The 27,686-nt window shown below is 34.4% G+C and overlaps 1 protein-coding gene across 1 annotated transcript in view; it reads right to left on the reverse strand.

Moving 5' to 3' along the window:
* Nox4 (NADPH oxidase 4) overlaps positions 1 to 27,686 on the reverse strand; it is a 194,983-nt gene that overhangs the window by 95,474 nt on the left and 71,823 nt on the right. The window contains exons 9-11 of the mRNA XM_026401516.2: positions 16,038 to 16,254; positions 13,970 to 14,134; positions 13,765 to 13,827 (exon numbers count right to left, since the gene is read on the reverse strand). Coding sequence (XP_026257301.1) covers positions 13,765 to 13,827; positions 13,970 to 14,134; positions 16,038 to 16,254 — 445 coding nt within the window. The remainder of the gene's footprint in view (positions 1 to 13,764; positions 13,828 to 13,969; positions 14,135 to 16,037; positions 16,255 to 27,686) is intronic.

The raw sequence follows: 27,686 nt of genomic DNA on the forward strand, positions 1-27,686 counted from the left end.
CTATAAATTTATTCTACATATTAGCTTTTAATATTATACAAACTTTTCTCTTAGAAAATTATATATATATATATATGTATATAGATATATGTGTATATAGATATATATGTATATAGATACAGATATTTGAAGCCAAAACATCTTTTCAAAGCTGAAAGAACACTATTTAATTTTTATTGCAAACAAGACACTAAAATGTGCCTAGAATTTTTCAAAAAAAATTCTAAAGTATTTCACCATATTAGTAATAGAACTAAATAGAACTTATACAGACCCCCAAAGTCAGCCATAGATAGACATAATAACAAATTAGCCAAAAATAGAAAATAATAGTTCACAAAGTTAAAGTAAGCTTTTAAAACAATGTGAGATTAAGTCATATGAAATTGCAAATATTAGATAATTTTAACTTACAAAAAAGAGATTCACATTGGTAAACTCAATATATTTTGTATTGCTTTCTGAATTCCAACCACAGTAAATGCACTGAAATAAATCCTCCCTCTCAAAACAATTAAACAAAAACAGAACAATCCCACATTACCAAAGCATAGAATAGTGCACAATGTTATCAGAGTTCAGGTTCTTTATTGTTGTTATTGTTACTACTACTATTATTATTGCAGTTTTATGATTATATAGTAGTTGGGCTCATACTGGTTAGGGGAGTCATCCAACAACAAAATAAAATGATTTTAAATATTCATGCCCCAAATGTCAGTTCATTTAAATACATGGAAACTGATTTGGGTTCATGATCCTTCCTTTTTTCTTCATCTTTATATTCCTGTCTTCCCACTACTCTCACCTTCTCCTTGAAATAATACATACCACGCCATGAAAAACGGGTACCAACAAAGTTTGCTATATCCAGCAAACCTAAACTTCAGAATTAAATATGAATTAAAACATTTCCATGATACACAAAAATTACCACAATTTATAATACTAAGCTAGCACTACAAAACATACTCTAAAATATTCCATACAGAAGAAATGAAAAACAAATACCAGAAGCTGTGTATGGTGGCACATACCTGTAATACTAGAGGCCCAGGAGGCTGAGGCAAGAGACTTTCAATTTCAAGGTCAGTCTCAGAAACCTAGTGGGAACCTCAGCAAGTCAGCAAGACCCTTGCTCAATTTTTTTAAAAAATAAAAAGGACTGGGGATGTAGCTCTGTGGTAAAACACTCATGCATTCAATAACTAGTACCAAATAAATAAATAAACATCAGAGCCAACATAAGAATGAATCTCACTAGAAGAATAGTCAAAGAATAATCAAGACTGAATTAAACAAATAAATCAAAATGTCAGGAAAAAAATCATCTTTCTATAATAAAACTAAATGTAAAAGGTTTAAACTCCCCAACTAAAGCAGATTGGCAGAACAGATTAAAACACAGACCAACCATAGGTCATTTTATAAGAGAGTCATCTTTTTTTTTTCTTTTCTTATGACTTTTATTCCATTAATAATTTTCCCCTTTAAGCACACTTTATTTTTTTTATTGTTGGTCGTTCAAAACATTACATCTAACTTGATATATCATATTTCACAGTTTGATTCAAAAGGGTTATGAACTCCCATTTTTACCCCATATACAGATTGCTGAATCACATCAGTTACATCAATTACATTTCCATTGATTTACATATTGCCATTCTAGTGTCTGATGAATTCTGCTCTCTATCCTAACCTCTACTATCCCCCCTCCCCTCCCCACCCCTCCCCTCTTCTCTCTCAACCCCCTCTACTGTAAAACATTTCTTCCACTTGTATTATTCTTCCCTTACCCCTCACTTCCTCTTGTATGTAATTTTGTATAACCCTGAGGATCACCTTCCCTAAATGCCAAATGACTTCTTTGATATAAGGAGAGTAACTAAGGACAGAGTAGGGACAAGAGCAGGAGAAGAAGATTAACATTAATAGGGATGAGAGGGGGGAGGGAAAGGGAGAGAGAAGGGAAATTGCATATAAGAGAGTCATCTTATAGGGAGACATCTATAGGCTATTGGGAAATGATGAAAAGCTATACTGTGTAAAGGGAGACTGAAAGTAAGCAAGGGTATCTATTTTCATAGCTGACAAAGATGCCTTCAACACAACATAAATCAGAAGAGACACAGAAGGCCATGCCACACTGGTTAAGGGAATCATCCAACAACAAGATAAAATGATTTTAAATATTCATGCCCCAAATGTCAGTGCACTTAGACAGTATAAAACAAATCTGTATAAAACAAATCTTACTCAAGAGAAGAATCAAATAACCCCAATACAATGATACTGGTTGATTTTAACATATTCCCTGACCAATAGATAGGTCACTCAAGTATAAACAAGGTAAGATTTCAGAAATAAAATGTAATATTAATTAAATGGACCTAACAGAACTCTATAAAATATTTGATTCATTAACAACCGAATTCACTTTCTTTTCTGCTGCACATGGAACCTTCTCTACAATAGACAATATTTTAGGACACAAAACAAGTCTTAGCAAATACAAAACAAAGAGATAATTTCTTGTATAATATTAGATCATAGTGCAATGAAATTAGAAATCAATAACAAGATTAAAAAATAGAAACCATTTTAACACCTGAGATTATGTATAAAATTTTGAGTGAGGATCATACCAGAAATCAGTAGAGAAATAAAAAATATTTAGAAACAAATGAGAATAGAGATACAATATATCAAAATCTCTGTGACAATCTGAAGGCAGTTCTAAGAGGAAAGTTTTAGATTTGAGTGTCTATATATTTTTTTAAAGCAGAAATATTCAAAATAATCTAATATTATAATTATAGACCCTAGAACTGGAAGAAAAAACTAATTACAAAATTAGTAAAGGACAAGAAAAAATTATGATTTAAGCTAAAATTAATTAAATTAATAACAAAGAAACAAGACAAAATGAATTAATACAACAAAGAGGTGGTTCATTGAAAAGATAAAAAGGATTGATGAACATTTAGCCAATCTAACCAAAAGAGTCAATCCACATCAACAAAATTACAGATAAAAAAGTAGATATCACCAGGGACACTTTGGAAATACAAAGAATTATTAGAAACTATTTTAAATATTTAAACTATATAAACTGTAAAATCTACAAAATACTGACAAATTTCTTGACATACACAAACCACTCAAATTGAACCATGAGAATAGGAGAAAAACCTTAGCAGATCGACATCAAGCAATAGGTTTAAACAACAATAAAAAGCCTTCAAAGAAACACCAAAGATGAATGGATTCTTAGCCAACTTATACCAGACCTTTAAGAAGAACTAATGCTAAATATTCTCAAATTTTCCCCTGGAACAAAAAGGGAGAGAACACTGCCAAATTTATTCTATTTAGCCAATATTACTCTGATACCAAACCAGACAATGACATCAAGGAAAGAAAACTACACACTAATATCCCTGATGAACAAAGATGCAAAATTCCTTAATAAAATGTTAGCCTGCTGCATTCAAAAATGCATTAAAAGGATAGTACACCATGGTCAACTGAATTTCATCCTAGGGGTACAGAGTTGACTGAACATATGTAAATCAAAAAATATAATTCACCACAAAATAGAGTTAAGAACAAGAATCATATGATCATCTCAATAGATGCAGAAAAAGCCACTGACAAAATCCACCACCAATGCATGTTAAAAACGCTGGAGAAACAAGCAATAGCAGGAACTTACCTGTACTTTATAAACTTACTTTACTTTATAAAGATATATACAACCAACTCAAGATGACATCATACTGAAGGGTGAAAAACTGAAAGCATTTCATTATAATCAGGAATAAGACAAGGATGTCAACTCTCAACAACTCATATTCAGCATAGTTCTTGAAATTCCTGCTAGAATAATCTAGCAATAGAAGGAATTTAAGGGATATAAATAGGAAAAAAAGAAGTCAAATTATTTCTGCATGCTGATGACATGATCATATATTTAGAAAACCCAAAAAAACTCTCAGAAGACTTCTAAAACTGATAAACAAATTCAGCAAAGTAGCAGGATAAAAGGTCAACATACAATAAAAAATATATTTCCAATACTCCAATAATCAAGCTGCTGAGACAGAAATCAGGTTAAGTATTCTTTTCACAGTAACCTTGAAAGAAAATTGGAAGAAAAAAATCTAACAAAGCAAGTGAAAGATCTCTACAATGAAAACTACAGTATATTTTTAAAAATATTAATTGAAGAAGACCTTAGAAGATGAAAGGAATTCCCATGTTCTTGGATAGCCAGATTTAATATTGTCCAAATGCCTATACTACCAAAAGCAATATACAAATTTGATGCAATTCCCATCAAAATATCAATGGCATTCTTCATAAAACTAGAAAAATAGTCCTAAAATTAATTTGAAAGAATAAGAAACCCAGAATAGCTAAAGTAATCCTCAGCAAGAATAATGATGCAAGAGGTATCACAATAACTGATCTCAAATTATACAACAGACCTATAGTTAAAAAAAATAACAACAACAAGAAAACAGCCCAATAATTGCATCAAAATAGTCATAAAGACCAATGGAATAGAATAGAAGAGCAGGTAGAAAAAGCCTACAGAATGGCAGAAAATCTTTGCCAGTTACTCCTCTGTCGGGGTATTAATATTCAGAATATATAAAGACTTCCCTCCCTTCCAAAAAAAAATCAAAAAGCAAACAAACCAATACCCTAGTCAATAAATGGGCAATAAAACAAGCTGGACATTTCTCAAGATAAGAAATACAAATGGTTAACAATATGTGAAAAATATTCAACATCCCTAGCAATCAGAAAAATACAACTCAAAACAATATTGAGATTCCTTCTCACTCCAGCTAGAATGTCAAATATCAAGAATACAAATAATAATAAATGCTGGTAAATATGTGGAAGAAAAGGCACAATCATACACTGTTAATGGATCTGCAAATTGTCAGATACTTTGGAAAGCAGCATGGAAATTCCTCAAGAAACTAGGAATGGAACACAGTATAACCCAGCTATCCCACCCCTTAGTATTTTCCAAAAGAATGAATATCATAATACTTACTGATACACAATCATCAATGTTTATAACAGTACAATTCACAATATCCATGCTTGGAAAGTTAAGGTCAATTGTTTTCTCTCATGTATGGAAATTAGAGTAAAATAAGGAAAAAAGGTATGAGGGAGGATCCCATGAAATGGAAGGAATATTAGTGATTGTGAGAAAGGGAATTGAAGATTACCTATAAGGAAGGGTATAGGAAAAGGGAGGAACTGCAGAATGAAGTAGACCAAATTATGTTTGTATATATGAATATGTGTATAAAGGTAATTAAGGTTATACATATATATTAATATATGTATAAAGGTGAAGTCCACTTTTATGTATATCTATAAAGCACAACTTTAAAAATAAATAAATACAAAGAAGATAAATAGAATAGAGGAAGTGAAATGGGGGAAGGTATAAAGAGGAAGTATTGGGTCCTGAAATGGAGCAAATTATATTCCATGCAGGTATGGTTATGTCAGAATGAACCCACTATTATGTATAAGTATTATGTGATAATGAAAACACTCTTAAAAAGTATAATTTCAGAAGTGAATAAAATGATTCAAATTGAAAGAAGATATTTTATATTATCAAAGTTAATAGTAATATAATTACAAAGTACTGGGCAGCAGTCATGTAACTAAGGTTGTGTACCTGTTATTTTATTGGATAAGTACCACTAGCACTATTTTGCAGACCAAGAAATTGAAACTTAGGGAAGTCAGGAGATACACTCACAACATACAGATCTAATAAATAACAGCTGAATTCTAAAGTTCTGTGCCCTTTATACAAACACACAATTTCATTTTATTTGACATATAATTTGGTCTCCCTTCTTCAGTTCTCTCTTATCTTCAGTTTCATTTCTTCTGTCTGTTCCTTACATTCCCTTCAACCCCTCTAATTTCCCTCCCATTTTGTTTCAAGCCAGTGACAAGGCTGTCATAGATCTTACCACAATTTCATTTTAAAAAGCTGGGCAGCCCACATTAGGAACCTGCATAAAGTCCTTAAGGTTGTACACTCCACTCCTTTTGTGTTTCTCATTTTGTCTCATGAAAGAGGCTGTGCTAACAGAAGAAGGGTGGACCTAGAGGTCTCTACTCAATGTGTACTATAGGTAAGAAATTCTTTGATTTTCTGTGTTGAGAGAGCATAAAAGTTTTCAGTGGTAGTGTATACCAAAAAGAAACATATATTCTATGTGTTTGTTGATGGGTACACAAACACATAGAATATATGTATACACTATTCTACTTTTGAGCATGTTGGAAATTATTTTATAAAATAAATTAAAGTCTCCCTTGTCTGTACTTGCCATTCAGCAATTGCATTCTTTGCTTATCCCATGTTTACTATTTCATGCTCTGGTAAGGAAATAATTTCAAAATAAATCTCAACACAAGGAAAGGTCAATTTCTGAAAAAATAATATCATTATAAGATTATGTCAACTTAAATAAAGACAAATTTACTTAGACATTTTCTTCTTTTTTTCATTCTTATCTTCTTTGTATGATACCAATTTCATGTTTATGGGACACATGAATACAGAGAAAGGGAAATGTCTTATATCTGTCAGAAATAACATATGATTCAGATGAAACTCCAGATGGAAGTTCTGTTAGTGAGATGTATTCAACAAGCCCCTTGCAGTCGGTATGTAAAAGAATAACCCTCTGTCACAGGCACATCCTAGAGGAGCAATGGACATGGCCCTGCTCCTTGGCTTCCAATGTTGTATCCTAAAGTCTCCAAGATCCCAACTTTATAATCCATGTGGGCAATGCTGCCTTGATTTTCTGATTCTCATATCCTTAATCTTATTTTCTAATTCCTCTGCTTCAATTCAGAGTATCCTCTTTTTCCACCTATATAAAGAAAACTGTATTTTACTTTCAAAAATACTTCATAAAAGGGAAAGTGAAAATATTTCAGAAATTTTCTGTTTTGAATGAACAATCTTTAATATATTTGAAGTACGTTACTTATCAAATTGTAAACTGTCAGAAAGTAATAAACGAGCGGACACTCCACCGAGGCAGTCAGCGGCCACCATCCGGGAAAGCTGAAGGATACACCGTCACTCTCCTTCAGAGGGCAACATCAAAACAGGTCGGAGTCATTCAGCTCACCCCCCAGACAGCGGGAATTCGCATAAAATCTCTCCTAGGCTTGCCGGGAGAGGGAGTATCAAGCTGAGCCTCCATAAAGACTAGGGGGAAACCAGAGACACCTGACCTCCAACCCCTCCTCCCAGTAGCAGCCAAAACGAAACCTGGCTAGCCAGCGCTGGGGGAGGGGCAAGCAGAAAAAATCAAAGTGATAGAGTGCCAGGGATCCCAGCAGCCTGCAGCAGGGCCCCGGAGATCCAGGCCAACTGATTCGCGTGGCCTGTCCTGCGGCTACAGAAGGCGGGGCGCCTCAGTGAAGCCATTAATTAGCAAGCAGGGAGGTTAGGGAAGGCCATTAGGTGGAATCCCACCAGCCAAGCCCACACGGACCCTTGGGCCGAGCACGGGATCTCAGAAGGGGAAGGAAGCGGTACAGTCCCATCCCCCACAGCGGACACTCCACTGAGGCAGTCAGCGGCCACCATCCGGGAAAGCTGAAGGATACACTGCCACTCTCCTTCAGGGGGCAACATCAAAACAGCGGACACTCCATCCAGGCAGTCAGCGGCCACCATCCGGGAAAGCTGAAGAATACACCACCACTCTCCAACAGCTTGCAACATCAAAACAGCCAGCAGCAGGACCCCGGAGATCCAGGCCAACTGATTCGCGCGGCCTGCCCCGTAGCTACAGAAGGCGTGGCGCCTCAGAGAAGCCATTAATTAGCAAGCAGGGAGGTTAGGGACTGCCATTAGGTGGAATCCCGCCAGCCAAGCCCACCGCCCACGCCCGGAACAGGCCCAGCGACCTGCCAGCATTGTAGTCACGACACCCCAATTGGAATAGGGACAGAGCAAAGCCGCCTTCCACTCCCGGAACAGGCCCAGAGAGCCGCCAGCGTGGTAGACACGTCACCCCAATTGGAGTAGGGGCACAGCCGCCGTCCGCACCTGCAAGGGAGACTTTTCAAGTATACAAGAGCAACATAAATAAATAGGGGGTAAATTTCAAAACACAACAGTTGCACCAAGCAGAAAGAAACGCGAGCAGTATGAAAAGACAAGGAAAGAAAGGACCACAAGCAATGCAGGTCAACTCAACTTTAGAAGAGGTAATAGCTGCAACAGATGGAATATCAGATAAAGAGTTCAGGATATATATGCTTCAGATGATCTGGAGTCTCAAGGAAAACATGAGACAGCAAAATCAGACAATGAAAGATCACATTGACAAACAAATCCAGGAAGTAAAAGATCAATTTCACAGGGAGATAGAGGTAATAAAAAACAAACAAATTGAAATTCTACAAATGCAGGAAACAATAAACCAACTTAAAAACTCAATTGAGAATACTACCAGCAGAGTAGATCACTTAGAAGAGAGAACATCAGACAATGAAGACAAAGTATTTCAACTGGAAAAGAACATAGACAGCTCAGCAAGTCTGCTAAGAAACCATGAGCAGAACATCCAAGAATTATGGGACAATATCAAAAGACCAAATTTAAGAGTCATTGGGATACAGGAAGGCACAGAGCTCCATTCCAAAGGAATAAAAAGTCTATTCAGTGAAATAATACGAGAAAACTTCCCAGAATTGAAGATTGAGACAGAATCCCAAATCCTAGAAGCCTACAGGACACCGAATGTGCAAAATCATAAGAGATCCACACCTAGACACATTATAATGAAGATGTCCAACATACAGAATAAGGAGAGAATTTTAAAAGCTGCAAGAGAAAGAAAGCAGATTACATTTAGGGGTAAACCAATCAGGATAACAGCTAATCTCTCTTCTGAAAGCTAGAAGATCCTGGAATAACATATTTCAAACACTGAAAGACAATGGGCTCCAACCAAGAATCGTGTATCCGGCGAAATTAAGCTTCAGATTAGAAGATGAAATTAAAACCTTCCACAATAAACAAAAGTTAAAAGAATTCGCAGCTAGAAAACCATCTCTTCAAAAAATCCTTGGCAAAACATTACAGGAAGAGGAAATGGAAAATAACATTGAAAACCAACAATGGGAGGTAGGACAGTAAAGGGGGGAAAGTAGTCAAAGAGGATAACAAATCAGGGTTAGTAACATCAATAAACAAATATGGATAGAAGAACAAACCATATCTCAATAATAACCCTAAATGTTAACGGCTTAAACTCACCAATTAAGAGACACAGGCTAGTAGAATGGATCAAAAAACAAGACCCAACAATATGCTGTCTACAGGAGACGCATCTGATAGGAAAAGATATACATAGACTGAAGGTGAAAGGTTGGGAAAAATCATATCACTCATATGGACCGCGGAAACAAGCAGGAGTGTCCATACTCATATCTAATAAAATAGATTTCAAGCCAAAGCGAATCAAAAGGGATATTGAAGGACACTTCATACTGCTCAAGGGAACCATACACCAACAAGACATAACAATCATAAATATATATGCCCCAAATAATGGTGCAGCTGTGTTCATCAAGCAAACTCTTCTCAAGTTCAAGAGTCTAATAGACCAACATACAATAATCATGGGAGACTTCAACACACCTCTCTCACCACTGGACAGATCTTCCAAACAAAAGTTAAATAAGGAAACTATAGAACTCAATAACACAATTAACAACCTAGACTTAATTGACATATATAGACTATACCACCCAACATCAAGTAGCTACACTTTTTTCTCAGCAGCACATGGAACCTTCTCAAAAATAGACCATATACTATGTCACAGGGCAACTCTTAGACAATACAAAGGGGTAGAGATAATACCATGCATCTTATCTGATCATAATGGAATGAAACTGAAAATCAATGATAAAAGAAGTAAGGAAAAATCAAGCATCACCTGGAGAATGAACAATAGGTTGCTGAGTGATCAATGGGTTTTAGAAGACATCAAGGAGGAAATTAAAAACTTCCTAGAGTTAAATGAAAACACAGACACAACATATCGGAATCTATGGGACACATTGAAAGCAGTTCTAAGAGGAAAATTCATTGCTTGGAGTTCATTCCTCAAAAAAAGAAAAAACCAAAAAATAAATGATCTCATACTTCATCTCAAAATCCTAGAAAAAGAAGAGCAAAACAACAGCAAAAGAAGTAGAAGGCAAGAAATAATTAAAGTCAGAGCTGAAATTAATGAAATTGAAACAAAAGAAACAATTGAAAAAATTGACAAAACTAAAAGCTGGTTCTTTGAAAAAATAAATAAAATTGACAGACCCTTAGCCATGCTAACGAAGAGAAGAAGAGAGAGAACCCAAATTACTAGCATAGGGGATGAAAAAGGCAATATCACAACAGACACTTCAGAAATACAGAAGATAATCAGAAATTACTTTGAATCCTTATACTCCAATAAAATAGAAGATAGTGAAGGCATAGATAAATTCCTTGAGTCCTATGATCTGCCCAGATTGAGCCAGGAGAATATAGACAACCTAAACAGACCAATAACAATAGAGGAAATAGAAGAAACCATCAAAAGACTACCAACTAAGAAAAGCCCAGGACCGGATGGGTATACAGCAGAGTTTTACAAAACCTTTAAAGAGGAACTAACACCAATACTTTTCAAGCTATTTCAGGAAATAGAAAAAGAGGGAGAACTTCCAAATTCATTCTACGAGGCCAACATCACCCTGATTCCGAAACCAGACAAAGACACACCAAAGAAGGAAAACTACAGACCAATATCTCTAATGAACCTTGACGCAAAAATCCTCAATAAAATTCTGGCGAATCGGATTCAAATACATATCAAAAAAATTATACATCATGATCAAGTAGGATTCATCCCTGGGATGCAAGGCTGGTTTAATATACGGAAATCAATAAATGTTATTCACCACATCAATAGACTTAAAAATAAGAACCATATGATCATCTCAATAGATGCAGAAAAAGCATTCGACAAAGTACAGCATCCCTTTATGTTCAAAACGCTAGAAAAATTAGGGATAACAGGATCATACCTCAACATTGTAAAAGCAATCTATGATAAGCCACAGGCCAGCATCATTCTGAATGGAGAAAAATTGAAGGCATTCCCTCTAAGATCTGGTACAAGACAGGGATGCCCTCTCTCACCACTTCTGTTCAACATAGTCCTCGAAACACTGGCCAGAGCAATTAGACAGTCAAAAGAAATTAAAGGCATAAAAATAGGAAAAGAAGAACTTAAATTATCACTATTTGCAGATGATGATTCTATACCTAGCAGACCCAAAAGGGTCTACAAAGAAGCTATTAGAGCTAATAAATGAATTCAGCAAAGTGGCAGGATATAAGATCAACACGCATAAATCAAAGGCATTCCTGTATATCAGCGACAAATCCTCTGAAACAGAAATGAGGACAACTACTCCATTCACAATATCCCCCCAAAAAATAAAATACTTGGGAATCAACCTAACAAAAGAGGTGAAAGATTTATACAATGAAAATTACAGAACCCTAAAGAAAGACATAGAAGAAGACCTTAGAAGATGGAAAAACATACCCTGCTCATGGATAGGCAGAACTAACATCATCAAAATGGCGATATTACCAAAAGTTCTCTATAAGTTCAATGCAATGCCAATCAAAATCCCAACAGCATTTCTTGTAGAAATCGATAAAAGAATCATGAAATTCATATGGAATAATAAAAGACCCAGAATAGCAAAAACAATACTAAGCAGGAAGTGTGAATCAGGCGGTATAGGGATACCAGACTTCAAACTATACTACAGAGCAATAGTAACAAAAACAGCATGGTACTGGTACCAAAACAGGCGGGTGGACCAATGGTACAGAATAGAGGACACAGTAACCAATCCACAAAACTACAACTATCTTATATTTGATAAAGGGGCTAAAAGCATGCAATGGAGGAAGGATAGCATCTTCAACAAATGGTGCTGGGAAAACTGGAAATCCATTTGCACCAAAATGAATCTGAATCCCTATCTCTCGCCGTGCACAAAAGTTAACTCAAAATGGATCAAGGAGCTTGATATTAAATCAGAGACACGGCATCTGATAGAAGAAAAAGTTGGTTATGATCTACACGCTGTGGGATCGGGCTCCAAATTCCTCAATAGGACACCCATAGCGCTAGAGTTAACAAATAGAATCAACAAATGGGACTTACTCAAACTAAAAAGTTTTTTCTCAGCAAAAGAAACAATAAGACAGATAAACAGGGAGCCTACATCCTGGGAACAAATCTTTACTCCACACACTTCAGATAGAGCCCTAATAACCAGCATATACAAAGAACTCAAAAAATTAGACAATAAGATAACAAATAACCCAATCAATAAATGGGCCAAGGACCTGAACAGACACTTCTCAGAGGAGGACATACAATTAATCAACAAGTACATGAAAAAATGCTCACCATCGCTAGCAGTCAGAGAAATGCAAATCAAAACTACCCTAAGATACCATCTCACTCCAGTAAGACTGGCAGCCATTAGGAAGTCAAACAACAATAAGTGCTGGAGAGGATGCAGGGAAAAGGGCACTCTTGTTCATTGCTGGTGGGACTGCAAATTGGTGCAGCCAATTTGGAAAGCAGTATGGAGATTTCTCGGAAAGCTGGGAATGGAACCACCATTTGACCCAGCTATTCCCCTTCTCGGTCTATTCCCTAAAGCCCTAACAAGAGCATGCTACAGGGACACTGCTACATCGATGTTCATAGCAGCTCAATTCACAATAGCAAGACTGTGGAACCAGCCTAGATGCCCTTCAATAGATGAATGGATAAAAAAAATGTGGCATTTATACACTATGGAGTATTACTCTGCATTAAAAAATGACAAAATCATAGAATTTGGAGGGAAATGGATGGCATTAGAGCAGATTATGCTAAGTGAAGCTAGTCAATCTTTAAAAAACAAATACCAAATGACTCCTTTGATATAAGGGGTGTAAACAAGGACAGGGTAGGGACGAAGAGCTTGAGAAGAATATTTACAGTAAACAGGGATGAGAGGTGGGAGGGAAAGGGAGTGAGAAGGGAAATTGCATGGAAATGGAAGGCGATCCTCAGGGTTATACAAAATGTCATATAAGAGGAAAGGAGGGGTAAGACAAGAGAATACAAATGGAAGAAATGATTTACAGTAGAAGGGGTAGAGAGAGAAAAGGGGAGGGGAGGGGAGGGGAGGGGAGGGGGGATAGTAGACAATAGGACAGACAGCAGAATACATCAGACACTAGAAAGGCAATATGTCAATCAATGGAAGGGTAACTGATGTGATACAGCAATTTGTATACGGGGTAAAAGCGGGAGTTCATAATCCACTTGAATCAAACCGTGTAATATGATGTATTAAGAACTATGTAATGTTATGAACGACCAATAAAAAAAAAATAAAAAAAATAAAAAAAAGAAAAAAAAAAAAAAGAAAGTAATAAACAACCACATAGGTTCTGAATGGATGCATTTCTTTGTAAAAATATAGTTTACTGAAACATTAAAAATATCATAAAAGCCTTGAATAATTTTTTGAATGAAGTTAAAAATGCACATAAAAATCCACTGCACTCTAAAATTTTTAAAAATCAAGAAACAAGTGTCTTACCATTGTGAGAGTAAATGGATGGTTTTCCAATGCAGATACACTGGGACAGTGAAGAATAATATACTGAAAAAGCAACAAACAGATTGATTTTAAATTACTAAAAAAGAAATTCAACTATCCCAATGAAGCTATGTGTACTATTTTTTTATATTTTTTATAATTAATAAATTAAGGGTGTTTTTAAAGTTGTTGACCATTGACTCACCTGACCAGGTCTTGCTTTAAAATTTTCTTTGACCATTCGGATCTCCATGACATCTGATGGATGACTGATGACTGAGATGATGGTGACTGGCTTATTGCTCCGGATACACCGATAAAGTCTTTCTGCACAGTACAGGCACAAAGGTCCAGAAATCCAAAGCCAAGTCTAAAGGAGAATTTTCAAAAATATATTTCAAAACACTTGAATTGTAAGTATGTATATTCTGCCTGTATGCTTATTTTATACATTATGATAATAATATTTCAGCTTGTATTTTAAATAATAAAATACAAATAAAATGAGTCAAAATAATAGATTCTCATTCATTAAAAAAAAAAAAAAAAACGGAGTGCAAAATAAAATACTGTTGAGACCCAACCTCAAGCCCACATCCCAGGTATAACCATCATTCATTCTTTCTTACATCCATGTGTGTAAACAAAAATATAATGTATATACACAATTTGTCTCTGTAGAAGAAAATAAAAGCAAACTGAAACCTCAGATTTATCTAAGGGTGGTTTTAGGGGGGAAAAAAAGCATCAGTACAATGTGTAGTAAAAAGATAATGCATGCAGGGCTGTGGTCATTGCTCAGCAGTAGAACACTAGTGCTCGCCTAGCACAGGCGAAGCGCTGGGTTCAGTCCTCAGCACCACATTTAAGTAAATAAATAAAATAAAGGTATTGTATCCAAATAAAACTAAAAAACAAAATATTTTAAAAGGATAATGCCCTAGATATTTTATTGCATATTGTGTATATGTATAAAATGCACATATACACAATGCATACACATATTATATGCACATACATCTTTTAAAAATGAAACATTCCAGGCATATTATTTACAATTTACTTTTAAATATTATGAGCAGATAATAATACTTATATAAAAACTGTGACAATTTACAACTGGGAATTACCGCCCATGGGGCCAATGTTTCCTTTACAACAGCACACTATATCTCTCTCACCACTTTGAAGCCACTAACTAAATCTTACTTTAATGGTAATTTCTTAAATCTTATTTACATAGTTGATCCAGGACTCCCCCCTTCCATGAAGCTAGAATGGGCCTCTTTTTTATAAGTTTAGCATCACACTGTGTGAATAAAAGACATGGAAGGGCAAGTTCTGCAAGGTAGCAACCTTGAAAGCACCAGGTTCTGCATAAGCAAAGTGGCAGTCCTCATACCTGCCCTGTCCAATACACAGCATTTTGTGAAGCTCGGAAAACTTATGGAAATAATAAATCTGATAGATATCTAGAGGATTATTACTAATGAAACCACAAAACTAGCACATTTATTCAAAAATCTTCTACAAATTCTAGTTTTTGACTTCTAATTCTTCTTTTTGTAAAGTAAAACTTGACATCAGTATTCCCTACCTTCATTCAGAACAGATAGAACCAGGGTGGAATTTATATGTGGATAGTTCCCACAGCTACAAGGAAAGATTAGGGCCCTCACTAAACTCTTAGCTAAGTACTTGGAGAAGTTTTCCAAGACCAAGCATTTGGCCAAAGAACTAAGTTTGCATACTACCTGTACCATTTACTGTCTTAGAGGCTTTGATCAAGATATTTTATGCATTTTAAGTACAATTTCTTCATTAGAAAATTGAGGATAACAGTAATTGCTTCTAATAGTCATTTTAAATATTAAAAAATATATTAATACAGAACATTTCAACACAGTGCCTAGAATATAAAGCATTCAATAAATCAATTATACCATTTGTCATTGATGATATTGTGTATAAATATTACAATATAATAACATACAATGAAATAATAATTAGTAGTATATAGTTGTCTTAATACTGTTTTTATTATTCAGCCAGCACTTCTCAGTATGCAAAGATCATAAAATTAATAAGCAGAAATTCTGTATAATTTCAAATATCATGTCTTTTGCCTTGGATTACCAGGTACTGTGATGTAATAATAGGTATTCTGAAACATCTTATGCATAAATGCACAGTGTCAAAATATGTTTAAATGTGATGTTGATCAATTGAATGGAGACAGACTTTGCAGAGATCAAACATACAATTAATCTAACCTGGGGAAAATTAGCTTGGAACTTGGGTTCTTCCACACAAATCTTCACAAATGTTTTCCCGTTAAGCTCTTCTGGTTTTGAAAATCCTTCAGGAAATGGTTCATGAAAATGTTCTGAGACATATTCCAGTGAGGAAATATCCTGATAGCGTGTTTTGTTAAGATTGATGCATCCAGGAGGATGGGTATCCAAATTAATTTGATACTTCAACAGTCCTCTAAAATTAAATTAGAAACACATAGGGAGAGAGGGGGGGAGGGAGGAAGAGAAAAATTGAAAACAAGAGCTGTAATAAAGGAAAATAATCACTTTTTCTTGCTAAATTTACATAGCATTACCTGAAATGTGTTCCTTTGTGTCATATTTAGGATAAATCAAAAAGTGTTTAAAATTTTAATAACTTAATTGCTAAGGGACTAAACAAAATCGTTTTTACTTCCAAACAAATGCAATAAATACATTGTAGGGAAGAATACTTGCAATCTTTCAAAGTTTTTTTAAATTTGACAGTCTTTATTTCAAATCTATTATGCATTTGTGAAATCATATACAAGTTTTCACTTCAATGAACACTGCAGTGATGACTACTTTGCAATTTCCAAACATAAAGAAAAAATACAGGGATCATATTTGATTTGGCTAAGACTGAATAAAACATGCCTTACTGAAGTACAGGAAATGTTAAACAAAAATAACAGGAACCATAAGCTTGTGTGTTCTATGTTCAGAAAACAATTTATACTCAGCAACCAACCCCCAAATCTGTTTTTTTTTCAATCTCTTCACAAACACAACCACATAAAAAGCTCAGAAGAATGAATCTGGTAGGAGAGATCACATCTTAAAATCTTGTTCTTTTTGTTTCATATTTTAGGACATTCTAAATTCTATGTTCTACATTTCTTGTCACTGTTGCCTAAGAAAACAATGAAGAAAAAAGTCAGATTTAGAAAAACATTAAAAATTTTGTATTATATTTTATTTTTTAAAGGGTACCAAAAGTAAATGTATTTCCAAAGTTATTCTTCCCTAATTGGCTAAAAATGCATTAATTTCAGGTTACCTTTCATGCTCCAAATACTCAATTTTGATAGCTTAAGAAAAATTGAAGCGTCACAGAACTGTACTAACTTTACAAAAACAATATTTTATGCTGGAAAGGATGTGAGGAAAAAGAAACTTTTATACTTTTTGGTATAACCACAATGAAAATCAGTATCGGGGTTTCTCTAAAGACTAGGAATGGAACAACCATATGACCCAGGTGTACCTCCCCTCAGCATTTTGTCCTGAAGAATTAAGGTCATAATAATACAAATTATTTATAGCAGCACAATAGCCAAATTATAGAACCAGCCTATGTAACACATGAATGAATAAAGAAAATGTATATATAAACAATGGGTTTTACTCAGCTTAAAGAAGAATGAAAATTATGTCATTTGCAGGAAAACAGATGGAACTTGAGAACATTGTGTTAAATGCAATAGGCTAAATTCAGAAAGTCAAGCGTCATATATTTTCTTCATACGTGTAATGGAAGAAAAGGGTAAGGTAGGAGTCTCATGAAAATAGATGAGAGACCAGAAGAGTAGAGAAAGAGTACCAGAGGGAGGAACAAGTGAAAAAGGAGAGGTACTTGCAAATGAAATTGACTAAATTATATTATTATATTGCATGCACATATAAATATGTAACAATGAATCTCAGTAGTATGTATCATTATAATGAACCAATAACTTTTTAAAAACTGATACTTTTTTTAAATCAAAAGTTAAGAGCATAAACAGTAAAACCATTAGATTGAATATATGATGGTGGGAAGGCAAAGGCCAAGGCAGTGCTGGCATCCACCATCTGTCCAGTCTGATCACCCCCCTTTTTCCCTTTTGATCACAGTAAGTTCCCTTTCTCTAGTTATTTTTACTTCACTCTGTTCCTTAAAACTAGTCATTGTAAAATCATAAGAAAGCATTTAGTGCATTCGTGAAAGGCATCTAATTACTGGGCTGGATTATATGGCATTCATAGGAGACCACACATACAGATAACAACTTTTAAAGGAATAGAGCAGACACAGCCTAGGTATTGAATAAATTAATAGAAATTAAATCTGAGCCAATATTTTTGTCATTAGTCATTCACAGCATTCTGTTTATAGAATAAAATTATGTACTATACGTGCACAACCCATTCATTTGATTCAGTTTCCATTACAACTAATGATTTATCCAAACATGTTGTTCCCACTGGTCATCCCAATGGTAAATGGCTGACAAGTAACTCTGTCAAAAATTTGATTCATGCTACTGCCCATAAGTTGAACAAACACTGATGTGATATACATAGCACTGTTCTAGGTGCTAGAGTTCAACGAGGACTGAATTCTACTCCCTAACCCTCCAGAAACTTAAAATCTACTTTGTAAGATATCTTGGAAGAAGATAAACTTAAGTCAAACCACAGATAATAATTATTATAGACTCTTAATAATAGTTTCATAAGGTATGGTAGACTCCAGGTCCAGGACAAAATGAAATTTTATTCATATTTCATATAATTCTTGAAAAATATATGAACTTGAAATATTATTCTAATTTTACAAATTAAAAAATTATTTTAATTATTACCCTACTGTTACATAGCTGTGTGTGTGTTTGTGATAAATAACAGAGCTAAGATTTGAACCCAGCTCACTCAAATTCTATATTCTTCTCCTCTCATAATACATCACTTTAGGTCACTGGATCCTCACAACCTACTACTGTAAAAGGTAGGAAGAAGGAAGATTAATACTTATTAACAAAGGAGCATGTTTATAATTTTTTAATTAACAAAGAAGCATGTTGATAATTTTTTAAACATCTTTTTTCATTAAATAAACCTCAAAACAAAATAATCATACTAGCAAGTATTTTTCCCCCATTAAAAACATGAAAAAACCCAAGGCTTTTATTCAGATAAATTAACTAGGTGGTAGTAAAAGTATGGGTTTTAGAAATCAAGTTGCTCTCACCACATGAAAAGCATGTCAGTGGCTTAAGAAATGGATGTCAAAGATGTTCAAAATGAAAAAAATCCTTTGAAATAAGGCTAGCTCTGTCTCTGTCTCCCCCACCCTGTGTGTGTGTGTGTGTGTGTGTGTGTGTGTGTGTGTGTGTGAGAGAGAGAGAGAGAGAGAGAGAGAGAGAGAGAGAGAGAGAGTTTGCACACATACATGCACATGCATGCTGGAAAGGAGTAGCTTGTACTTCAGGGTCTTAATTTCAGGCACAAGAATGCTGTCAATCTCTCCTCCTAAGTCCTAACAATATTCAAGTGACATAACCATACCATGTTCAAGGTCCTCAGAATGGTGGTATTGCTGCTATAAATTATACCTCTTAAGTCAATAAAATAAATACTGCTGCTGTTGTTGGCATATAATATCTTAAAATTCCCTTTAATTTTGAGAGTTTTTTGTTATTTTAAGCTATGTTCAAGAAAAATAACACAGGCTATCTCTAAAAAAATTTATTAAAATTTTTCTTATTTTATCTGAATCGGTATTTTTGTCATCACAAAAGTGTGAAAAATAAAGACAAATAATGAAAAATTGCATTCATAAAAAAAATCCAGTAGAGAATTTCAAGTTTATTGTGCTGTAATTTGTGGTGAAGATACTGAAAGTTTCACTAGGGAGGGGCCTAGCAGGTTCTGAACCCAGCACTCAAAGGACAGATGCTGAGCATGCCAGACAGGTGTTGGTTGCTTCCAGGAGCATTTACACAAACTTATATCAAGTGTCTGTGGTAAAGAACGGTGGCTCCATCCTACTATGAGTGAACATGTCTAGAGCGGTTAGTAATCTGCCCAAAACAACACTGCTAGTGGCAGAGCTGAGACAGAAAACCCAGGCAGTCTGCTTCCAAAGTCTGAATCGTGCTCCTTCTGCTATACCAAGCCTCCTCCCCTTGCAGAACATCCACTGTATTTTATGAAAAAAACGTGAAACTGAAGACTAATAAATGCATTGATCAAAATTTTACAGCTCTACATGCTTCCAGGTTTTAAAAAAGGAAGCAACATATTTGTAACAAACCAATAATATTACGTGTCATTTTTCAAGTTCAACTGAATGCCATAACTTCATTTATTACTAGTTAAAAACAAAAAGTGTCCATTTCTTTGTCACCAGTATAAAATTTCTTTGAAGTATTAGAATATTTATTCTTAGAATAAAAATTCCATTAAAACCATATTATAATAGACATTAAAACAATCTTTCTGAAGAATTTTATATAGGAATGTAAACCCAATATTAGGAATATTCAAATTGATGGATAAAATCAGATACTGTTTCTAAAGGGCCGCTCAAACTTTAAGGTCTTCACCCTGACAATATTTGTGAAAATTTGAGGTATTTATGTAGTTTTTACTATTGTTTTGAATCTCCAATACATTTATTTAATTCAGCAGATATAACATGGATGTTTTCTCAAATACAATAGAGCCCACTTAAGTAGCCTGAAGCTTATCTGTCACTCAATACTGACCCTGCATTTTGCCCTATATCACCACCAAGATATACAACTGCATAATTTAGTGCCAGACTCTCCCATAGAACTTTCTGTGATGGTGAAAAGGAAAAATTCTGAACTGTCAGTAGTTACATGTGGCTATTAAGTGATCAAAATGTTGCTTGTACAGGTGAAAAACTGAAATTTTTAATAGTTCAATTAATTTAATGGAATATCTATAACACGGATCTAATGAATATAATCAAACATGAAAGCAACAAGAATACAAAAGCAAACGATTAATGATATATGGACATATGTAGACATCCTAAGAATAATAAAGATGAGTGATGAACTTGGATTATGAAATCCTGGAAAGAACTTACAGAGAAAGGTAATTGAAGAATGTACAGAGTCCAACAATTACAGGATAATGACATTCTAGTGTGAGGAAGCAGGCGGCACAAAGTCACGTTTTTTTTCCCATTATTAATAGAAGAGACCATGTCTTATGCATTTATGCCTCAAATATTCATATTCTACCAAACCCCACCATCCCTTCAACAAGTTTCTTATATTTAATATATTTCTTATGCCTTTCTTATGCATTGATTTTAAAAGCAAGCAATTACCTCATAATTTGTTTTAATAAGGCATGCACATTTAGGAATCAATATAGGAAAAATTCTTATATGTATTGTTATAGCTTTCATAAATAAATGATCAATAATTTAAAACAAAAAAGAGAAAAGGGTAAAGATGCTAGTGAATGGTAAATCCAAAACCTGGCCAGATAAAGACAGTGACATTGTGAGGGACTGAGGAGGGGAGGCAGGGGAAAAAGTGCTTCTTCTTATTTTATGTTCCAATGTATTATGATCCAAAAGAGAAATTCTGAAATACTTGTGGAATGTCTGGTATTCTTCCATTATGAGAAATAAAGGATTTTATAATCCTTTATGTGTATCCATCAAAATACATGGCTGTGAATGCTATTGCTTTTGTGCTCACAGGGTCTGCTTTCAACATTCAACAGTGTTTCAAAAGGTAGAGTTTTGTTTTTTGGGTTTTGTTCCTTTTTTCCCTTAAGGGGCATTAGAGTTATCCTATTTGGGGATTTTTGTTTGTATGTATTGTTTTTGTTGTTTGTTTGTTTTAATGCCTCACTGTCAAAAGGTCATAGAAAATAATATAGTATATTGAATGAATACTGCATATAAATTATAGAACTACATTATGGCAAAAGTTAAATATTAGAAAATACCATGCTGCCAAAATGACAATCATGAAAATCATTCCTACCTTAACTTCATGTGAAGAATCTATAATGAATGCAGCATCATTTAGGTGACCTTTATGTGTTTGGTGATTTGCACCCTTTTTAAATAGGAGAGCAAAATTACTGTCCCTTAGTAACATACTTTTTTTCTTAGTATTCTATAACAAAAAAAAATTATAGTAAAAATATAACTTCCTGAGAATTATTTTTGCTAAGTTTAAACTACAAAACAGCAATAACAAAAATATCAAAAAATTGCATCATAAAATAAAACCAAATTCTCTACTTTAAAATGTATCACAACTCTCCAGTTTATCTGGAAACCACCTGAATGTTTTCTTGTGAAAGTGAAGGGTTTGTCCTGTTTCAATGATATTTATCTGGTACTTAACACAGTGCCTATAACCTACAGCAACTAAAGAGTCATTGAACAAACAGGTTACTAGGAATGTATAAACAACTTCTTGGTGTTATTGTTGTTGAAACACATGATTGAGTAGTAGTCATCTGGTTTTAACAAAAATTCATTTTAAACTCATTTTCTACCTTCAAAAAATGTCTAGATTTTAGTAAATGGTATTTAGTAAAATAAACCATGTAAGTTCAGGAAGATTACACAGTCAGTCTGCAACTTACATTATTCCTCTTCACTAGTTAGTAATGATAAATCCAACCTGAAAGAAATCTCTGCCATGCCCCATGCCAAACCTACCCTAAGCAAACAGTTGTCATGATATTCAGATATTCAAAGCTTATTGTTAGGAGCATCCTAAGTTAGGGATGCAGTCTCAGCAGTCCTGAACCTCTGAGTACCCACTCAACTTAATCTTTACTCCTTTCCCCACTTTGGCCCTGCAGGGTCCTTGCCTATGACACCTGAGAGTCATATAGCTCAACCACAGAAGGAACTTTGTCTGTCTTTTATTGGTGAGACTGTCCAAGCTTAAAAGAGAGGGCTGGCTCATGAATTTGTGATCTGTGCAACTCCACAAAACCTTGCTCTTAGCAAAACCAGGTCATTGCTTCAGTGCTCCAGTTATTTCCACTCCAAGTGAGTAATAATTTTTGATCAAGAAGCCCTGCATTTTTATTGTGCCATAGACTCTGCAAATTAAACAGCTGGTGTTGTCACGATCTCTATGCAGCTGACAAATCTAAATCCCAGAGTGTAAGAAATTAGAATCAAAAATTCTAATGCTGGGTACAACATTTTACTGTTTCCTCAGTGAAAGAGAGAGATAATCTCATCCTCCCTAGTTCACAGATATGTTAAGAAAAGGGCTTTGACCTCTCATGAAGAAAAATATTAGTAAGCAACCATTATTTCTTAGCATTCCTTTACTGGCTTGTTTTACTAAAATGGCAATGGGGTATAAAATAATTATTTCACATTTCACAAAAGTACTAATGTGGGCTGGGGTTGTGGCTCAGTGGTAGGACGCTTGCATCACACACATGAGGCACTGGGTTCGATTCTCAGCACCACATATAAATATGAACAAAATAAAGGTCCATCAACAACTAAAAAGATTTTTTTAAATACTAATGTAGTGACAATATTTCTTAAATTACATGAACTTTTGTTGTTTCTCCTTCCTTCTCACCATTCTCACCCTGTAAGTCCAGCCAGAAAGATAGATAGATAGATAGATAGATAGATAGATAGATAGATAGATAGATAGATAGATCGATCTCACTCCCAGGAGAAAAATTGAGATGAAAATTCTGTTAAAAAAATTACTTGATCTGAAGCTTGACACTTCCAACCCCCAAAGGGTGAAAAACAAAGCCCATAGCTGGTAAGATTAAAAATTCATTAATACATGTAGTTTACAGTATAAATGACTTCGTGTATATGAAAATGCTCTAAATATACTATTTCTACCTATCCACCTACACACACACACACACACACATACACACACACACACAAACCATGAAACTATAAAGCCTTATTATGGAAGAATATAGCACATTCCCTCAATCCTCAAAACCATCTAGTTTATAGGATAAAATATCAACAAATGTAAATAAACCATAAATCTTTACTCTGTAATTATTATACAAAACATCAACTTTTTAATAAAGTAAAAATCTTATGAATAGGAAATGAGAAGAGCCTACAGAATGGGAAAAAAAACCTTTGCTAGCTACTCTTCTGGATTATGTCTAGAATACACAAAGAACTCAAAAACTTTTTCATTACAAAACCAAATCAACCAATCAACAAATGGGCAAATGAACTAACAAACACTTCTCAAAAGAAAAAATACAAATGATCAACTAACACATGAAAAAAATTTCAACACTTTCAGTGATTAGGGACATGCAAAATAAAACAACTGCTTGATGCCCTAAATTACAGATTTCACGTCATTCTAGTCAAAATGGCAGTTACCAATAATAATAAATGCTGGAGAGGATGTGGGGAGAAAAGAACACTTTTACACTGTTGGGGAGATTGTAAATTAGTACAATCACTATGGGACTCACTATGAGATTTCTCAAAAGACTAAGCATGGAAGCACCATATGATATTGTTGTCTAACTCCTCAGTGTTTAACCTAAAGAATTAAAGTCAGTATACTACAGTGATCCATGAATCCTATTTCTTTTCTTTTAGAATTTAGGGAGTTAGGCGGTTTTGTTCACTATATTTAAGGTCAATACAGCAATATGTATGGAAGGGGAAGATCAAGGTAATCGACAAATTTGCAAGTTTACTTGGGACTCTCTATTTACTGTGGAATTCCACTATCAAATTCATCCCTCATATTGGGATACTAACTTCCTGGGTCACCTAACATTATAGGCAATTCATTAATAGGTATGAGTGGTCCAAAAAGGCTAAAATATTTCTGAGCTGAACACTTCCAAAGCTAGATTTCAACCAGAGACCTATATTATCTTTACACATTTCATATCTCTTGCTTAAATTTATTCAAGGTTTAAAACATTGGATTGTAGCAGGGAATAAAAAACAAAGGGGTGGTTAAAGACATTTTTTTTTTAATCCATGTATTTAGTTTGCTTTTCCTATATTGCAAATAATGTCTTTTCCCTTTGCCTTTCTTATTTTGTTTTATGTGTGTGTGTGTGTATAAATTTTTTTATTTTAGTTGTAGATGGACATAATACATTTGTTTATTTACTTTGTTATGTGGTGCTGGGGATGGAACCCAAAGCCTCATGTGTGCTAGGCAAGCACTCTACCACTGAGCCACAACCCAGCCCTCTTGTTTTTTTTTTTTTTTTTTTTAATCTCTTTACAAAGACATACTGTAGAAATACAAATCCTCACAAAAGTTCTCTTCTACAGCATTTTTATCAACTTTGGTCTATAGCCTAACTTCTTTCTCTGTTATTTTCAGGTAATTTGAAAGAAATTTAAAAATTAAGGTATTCCATAAACATAATTTTATTCTTAAGTTAATACAAAGTTATTACACTTATTATCATATGCCATAACATTTTGTAAAATATTTTTAAAGCAGTACAAAAAAAGGCATTTTATTCTAAATCTGCTTTCTGGGAGCACCAGATTCAAAACCTTTGAATCTATCTAACTTGAACCAAAATTAAATTTATTACTTAAAATATTCAAAGATGCACATGTATACTCATTTACTTAAAGAGATAAATCAAAAAGATGTCCTAGATTTTCACATTACATTAAAATATTTCATTCACAGGTGAAGACACTTTCTAAATAAATAAACAAATAAATAATCTATGAAAAGGGTAAAGATGAATGCATAGATTCTGGGGCCAGATCTCCTATGATCACTACTAGCATTCTTTAAGCACTAGCTGATTGGCCTGGGACAGTCATTTAATTTACCTTGTACATCTCATTTCTCCATCTGTAAAATGGAAATAACACCACTTACTATCCAGTGCTGTGCATATTTAAAAACAAAAACAAAAAACTAGTCTTTGCTCATATAATATATGCATAAATGTTAAGTTCCTAATACATATTAAATGCTATCTAAACCTTGGGAATGATTATGAAGAGTTTCATTACTGTCCTTTAAATGATAGCACAATTGTTAAGTTGGTCACTGTATATGTCATATTAATTTCTTCCAGTAGAATTTGTGGGAGAATAAAACCACCCCTGTGTTTTTTATTCCTCCCTACAATCCAGTGTTTTTAACCTTGAATAAATTTAAGTAAGAGATATGAAATGTGTAAAGATATTATAGGTCTCTGGTTAAAATCTAGCATTGGAAGTATTAAGCCTTTTAGGACCATGCACACCTATGGGATTCCAATGAAAACTGGGGAACCCTTCTTCATACAAAATGCATGTATTTGCCTCAAAACTAAATACATATGTAAAGACATGTATATTCATAGTTTGTATGTGTGATTCAGGAATTCAAGGATCCTCTGGATCCGTTCAATAATTCCTAGGAATTATGAATCCAAGTTAAGAATCCTTTCTGAATAATAATAATAATAAAGAATCCTTTCTGTATGGAAAAAGTGGAATTTTTAATACAATTTTTAATACAAATAATAGGCATCATACTGATAAGTCATTAGACCATTAAAAAAAAATAGGCATCTAACCTGGGTACAGTGGCACACACATGTAATCCCAGGGGTTCCAGAGGCTGAGGCAGGGAGATCACAAGTTCAAAGTCAGCCTCAGTAACTTATCAAGGCCCTATGCAATTTAGCAAGACCCTACCTTAAAATAAAAAAGGACTGGAGATATGTGCCCCTGGTCAAAAAAAAATGACATTTAGATCTAGGAAATATTAGAATAAAAGTCACCTATAAGAATGACAGAGTTCACAAAAGATTTAGACACTATCATAAATATCCAAATTCTCAACCTTCTACCTAAGATGTTTGTGGACATCTACTTACAATCTCGAAAGTGGGCCAAAGCTAAGCAATATCAGAATTATTACTTTTGGTTTCTAGTTCCTAAGTACCCATGCAGAGGCCCTGTTTGAGCAAAAGAATCCTTTTGTGATTCTGATACAAGGTGGACATTAGAATGGTCCATAAACCTTTGAGGAACTTTCCCCAATTACTAGGAACAGGTAGAATGACCATATTGCCTGCTATCCACAATCCCTGTTTAATTATTAGTAGAACCCCCTTTTCATTCTCAAAAGTGCCTAGTCTGAGCATGTGCTGCACACCTTTAACCCTAGCAACTCAGGAGACTGGTGGGAGGATTGCAAGTTTGAGTATAGCCTTAGTAATTTAATAAGACCCTTTTTAAAATAAAAAATGAACAAAAAAGAAAAAGAAAAGGCTGGGATGTGGCTTGGTGGTAGACTACCCCTGGACTTAATCCCCTATACTGAATAATTAGTTAATTAATTAATTAAATTTTAAAAATTCCTTGTTCAGAGAATAAATTACATAGTCACTGCTAATCTAGAGGCAATGAAAGGGAAACTGAAAAGGAATTAAAGGAAAGTAAAAGTTTTCTCCCTCAGGGTTACAGAAGGAGTAGTTAATATACAACCTCTGGGACTGACTTTCTCTGGATGCTATCCAAGTTCCCATTTAATTTTCTAAGAGCAAGTACCTCCCACCAACAGAAGATTACAAAGCCTGTCTTTCTTCCACATCACTGTGGGTGAAGAGAGGCCTCAGTGAAAATGGCTTCTAGAAGAGAATACACTGGACTCGCCACAAATTTTAACCCATACGTATTAGGCATAAAGGCTTTTATCCTCTAAAAGAATATCCTTAATTTCCTCTTCCTGAGGGCATAATAGATGCAGAAAACTTCAAATCAACACAATAAACTTATCATTACAAATATTTGTCCAGCCCTGATTCATTTCTTGAGCCTAAACAGTGAAGCTGACGCTGCCTTTGGTTCATTAAAGTCATGGT

The sequence above is a fragment of the Urocitellus parryii genome, chromosome 4 (genome assembly GCF_045843805.1).
Source record: "Urocitellus parryii isolate mUroPar1 chromosome 4, mUroPar1.hap1, whole genome shotgun sequence".
Classification (NCBI taxonomy): Eukaryota; Metazoa; Chordata; class Mammalia; order Rodentia; family Sciuridae; genus Urocitellus; species Urocitellus parryii.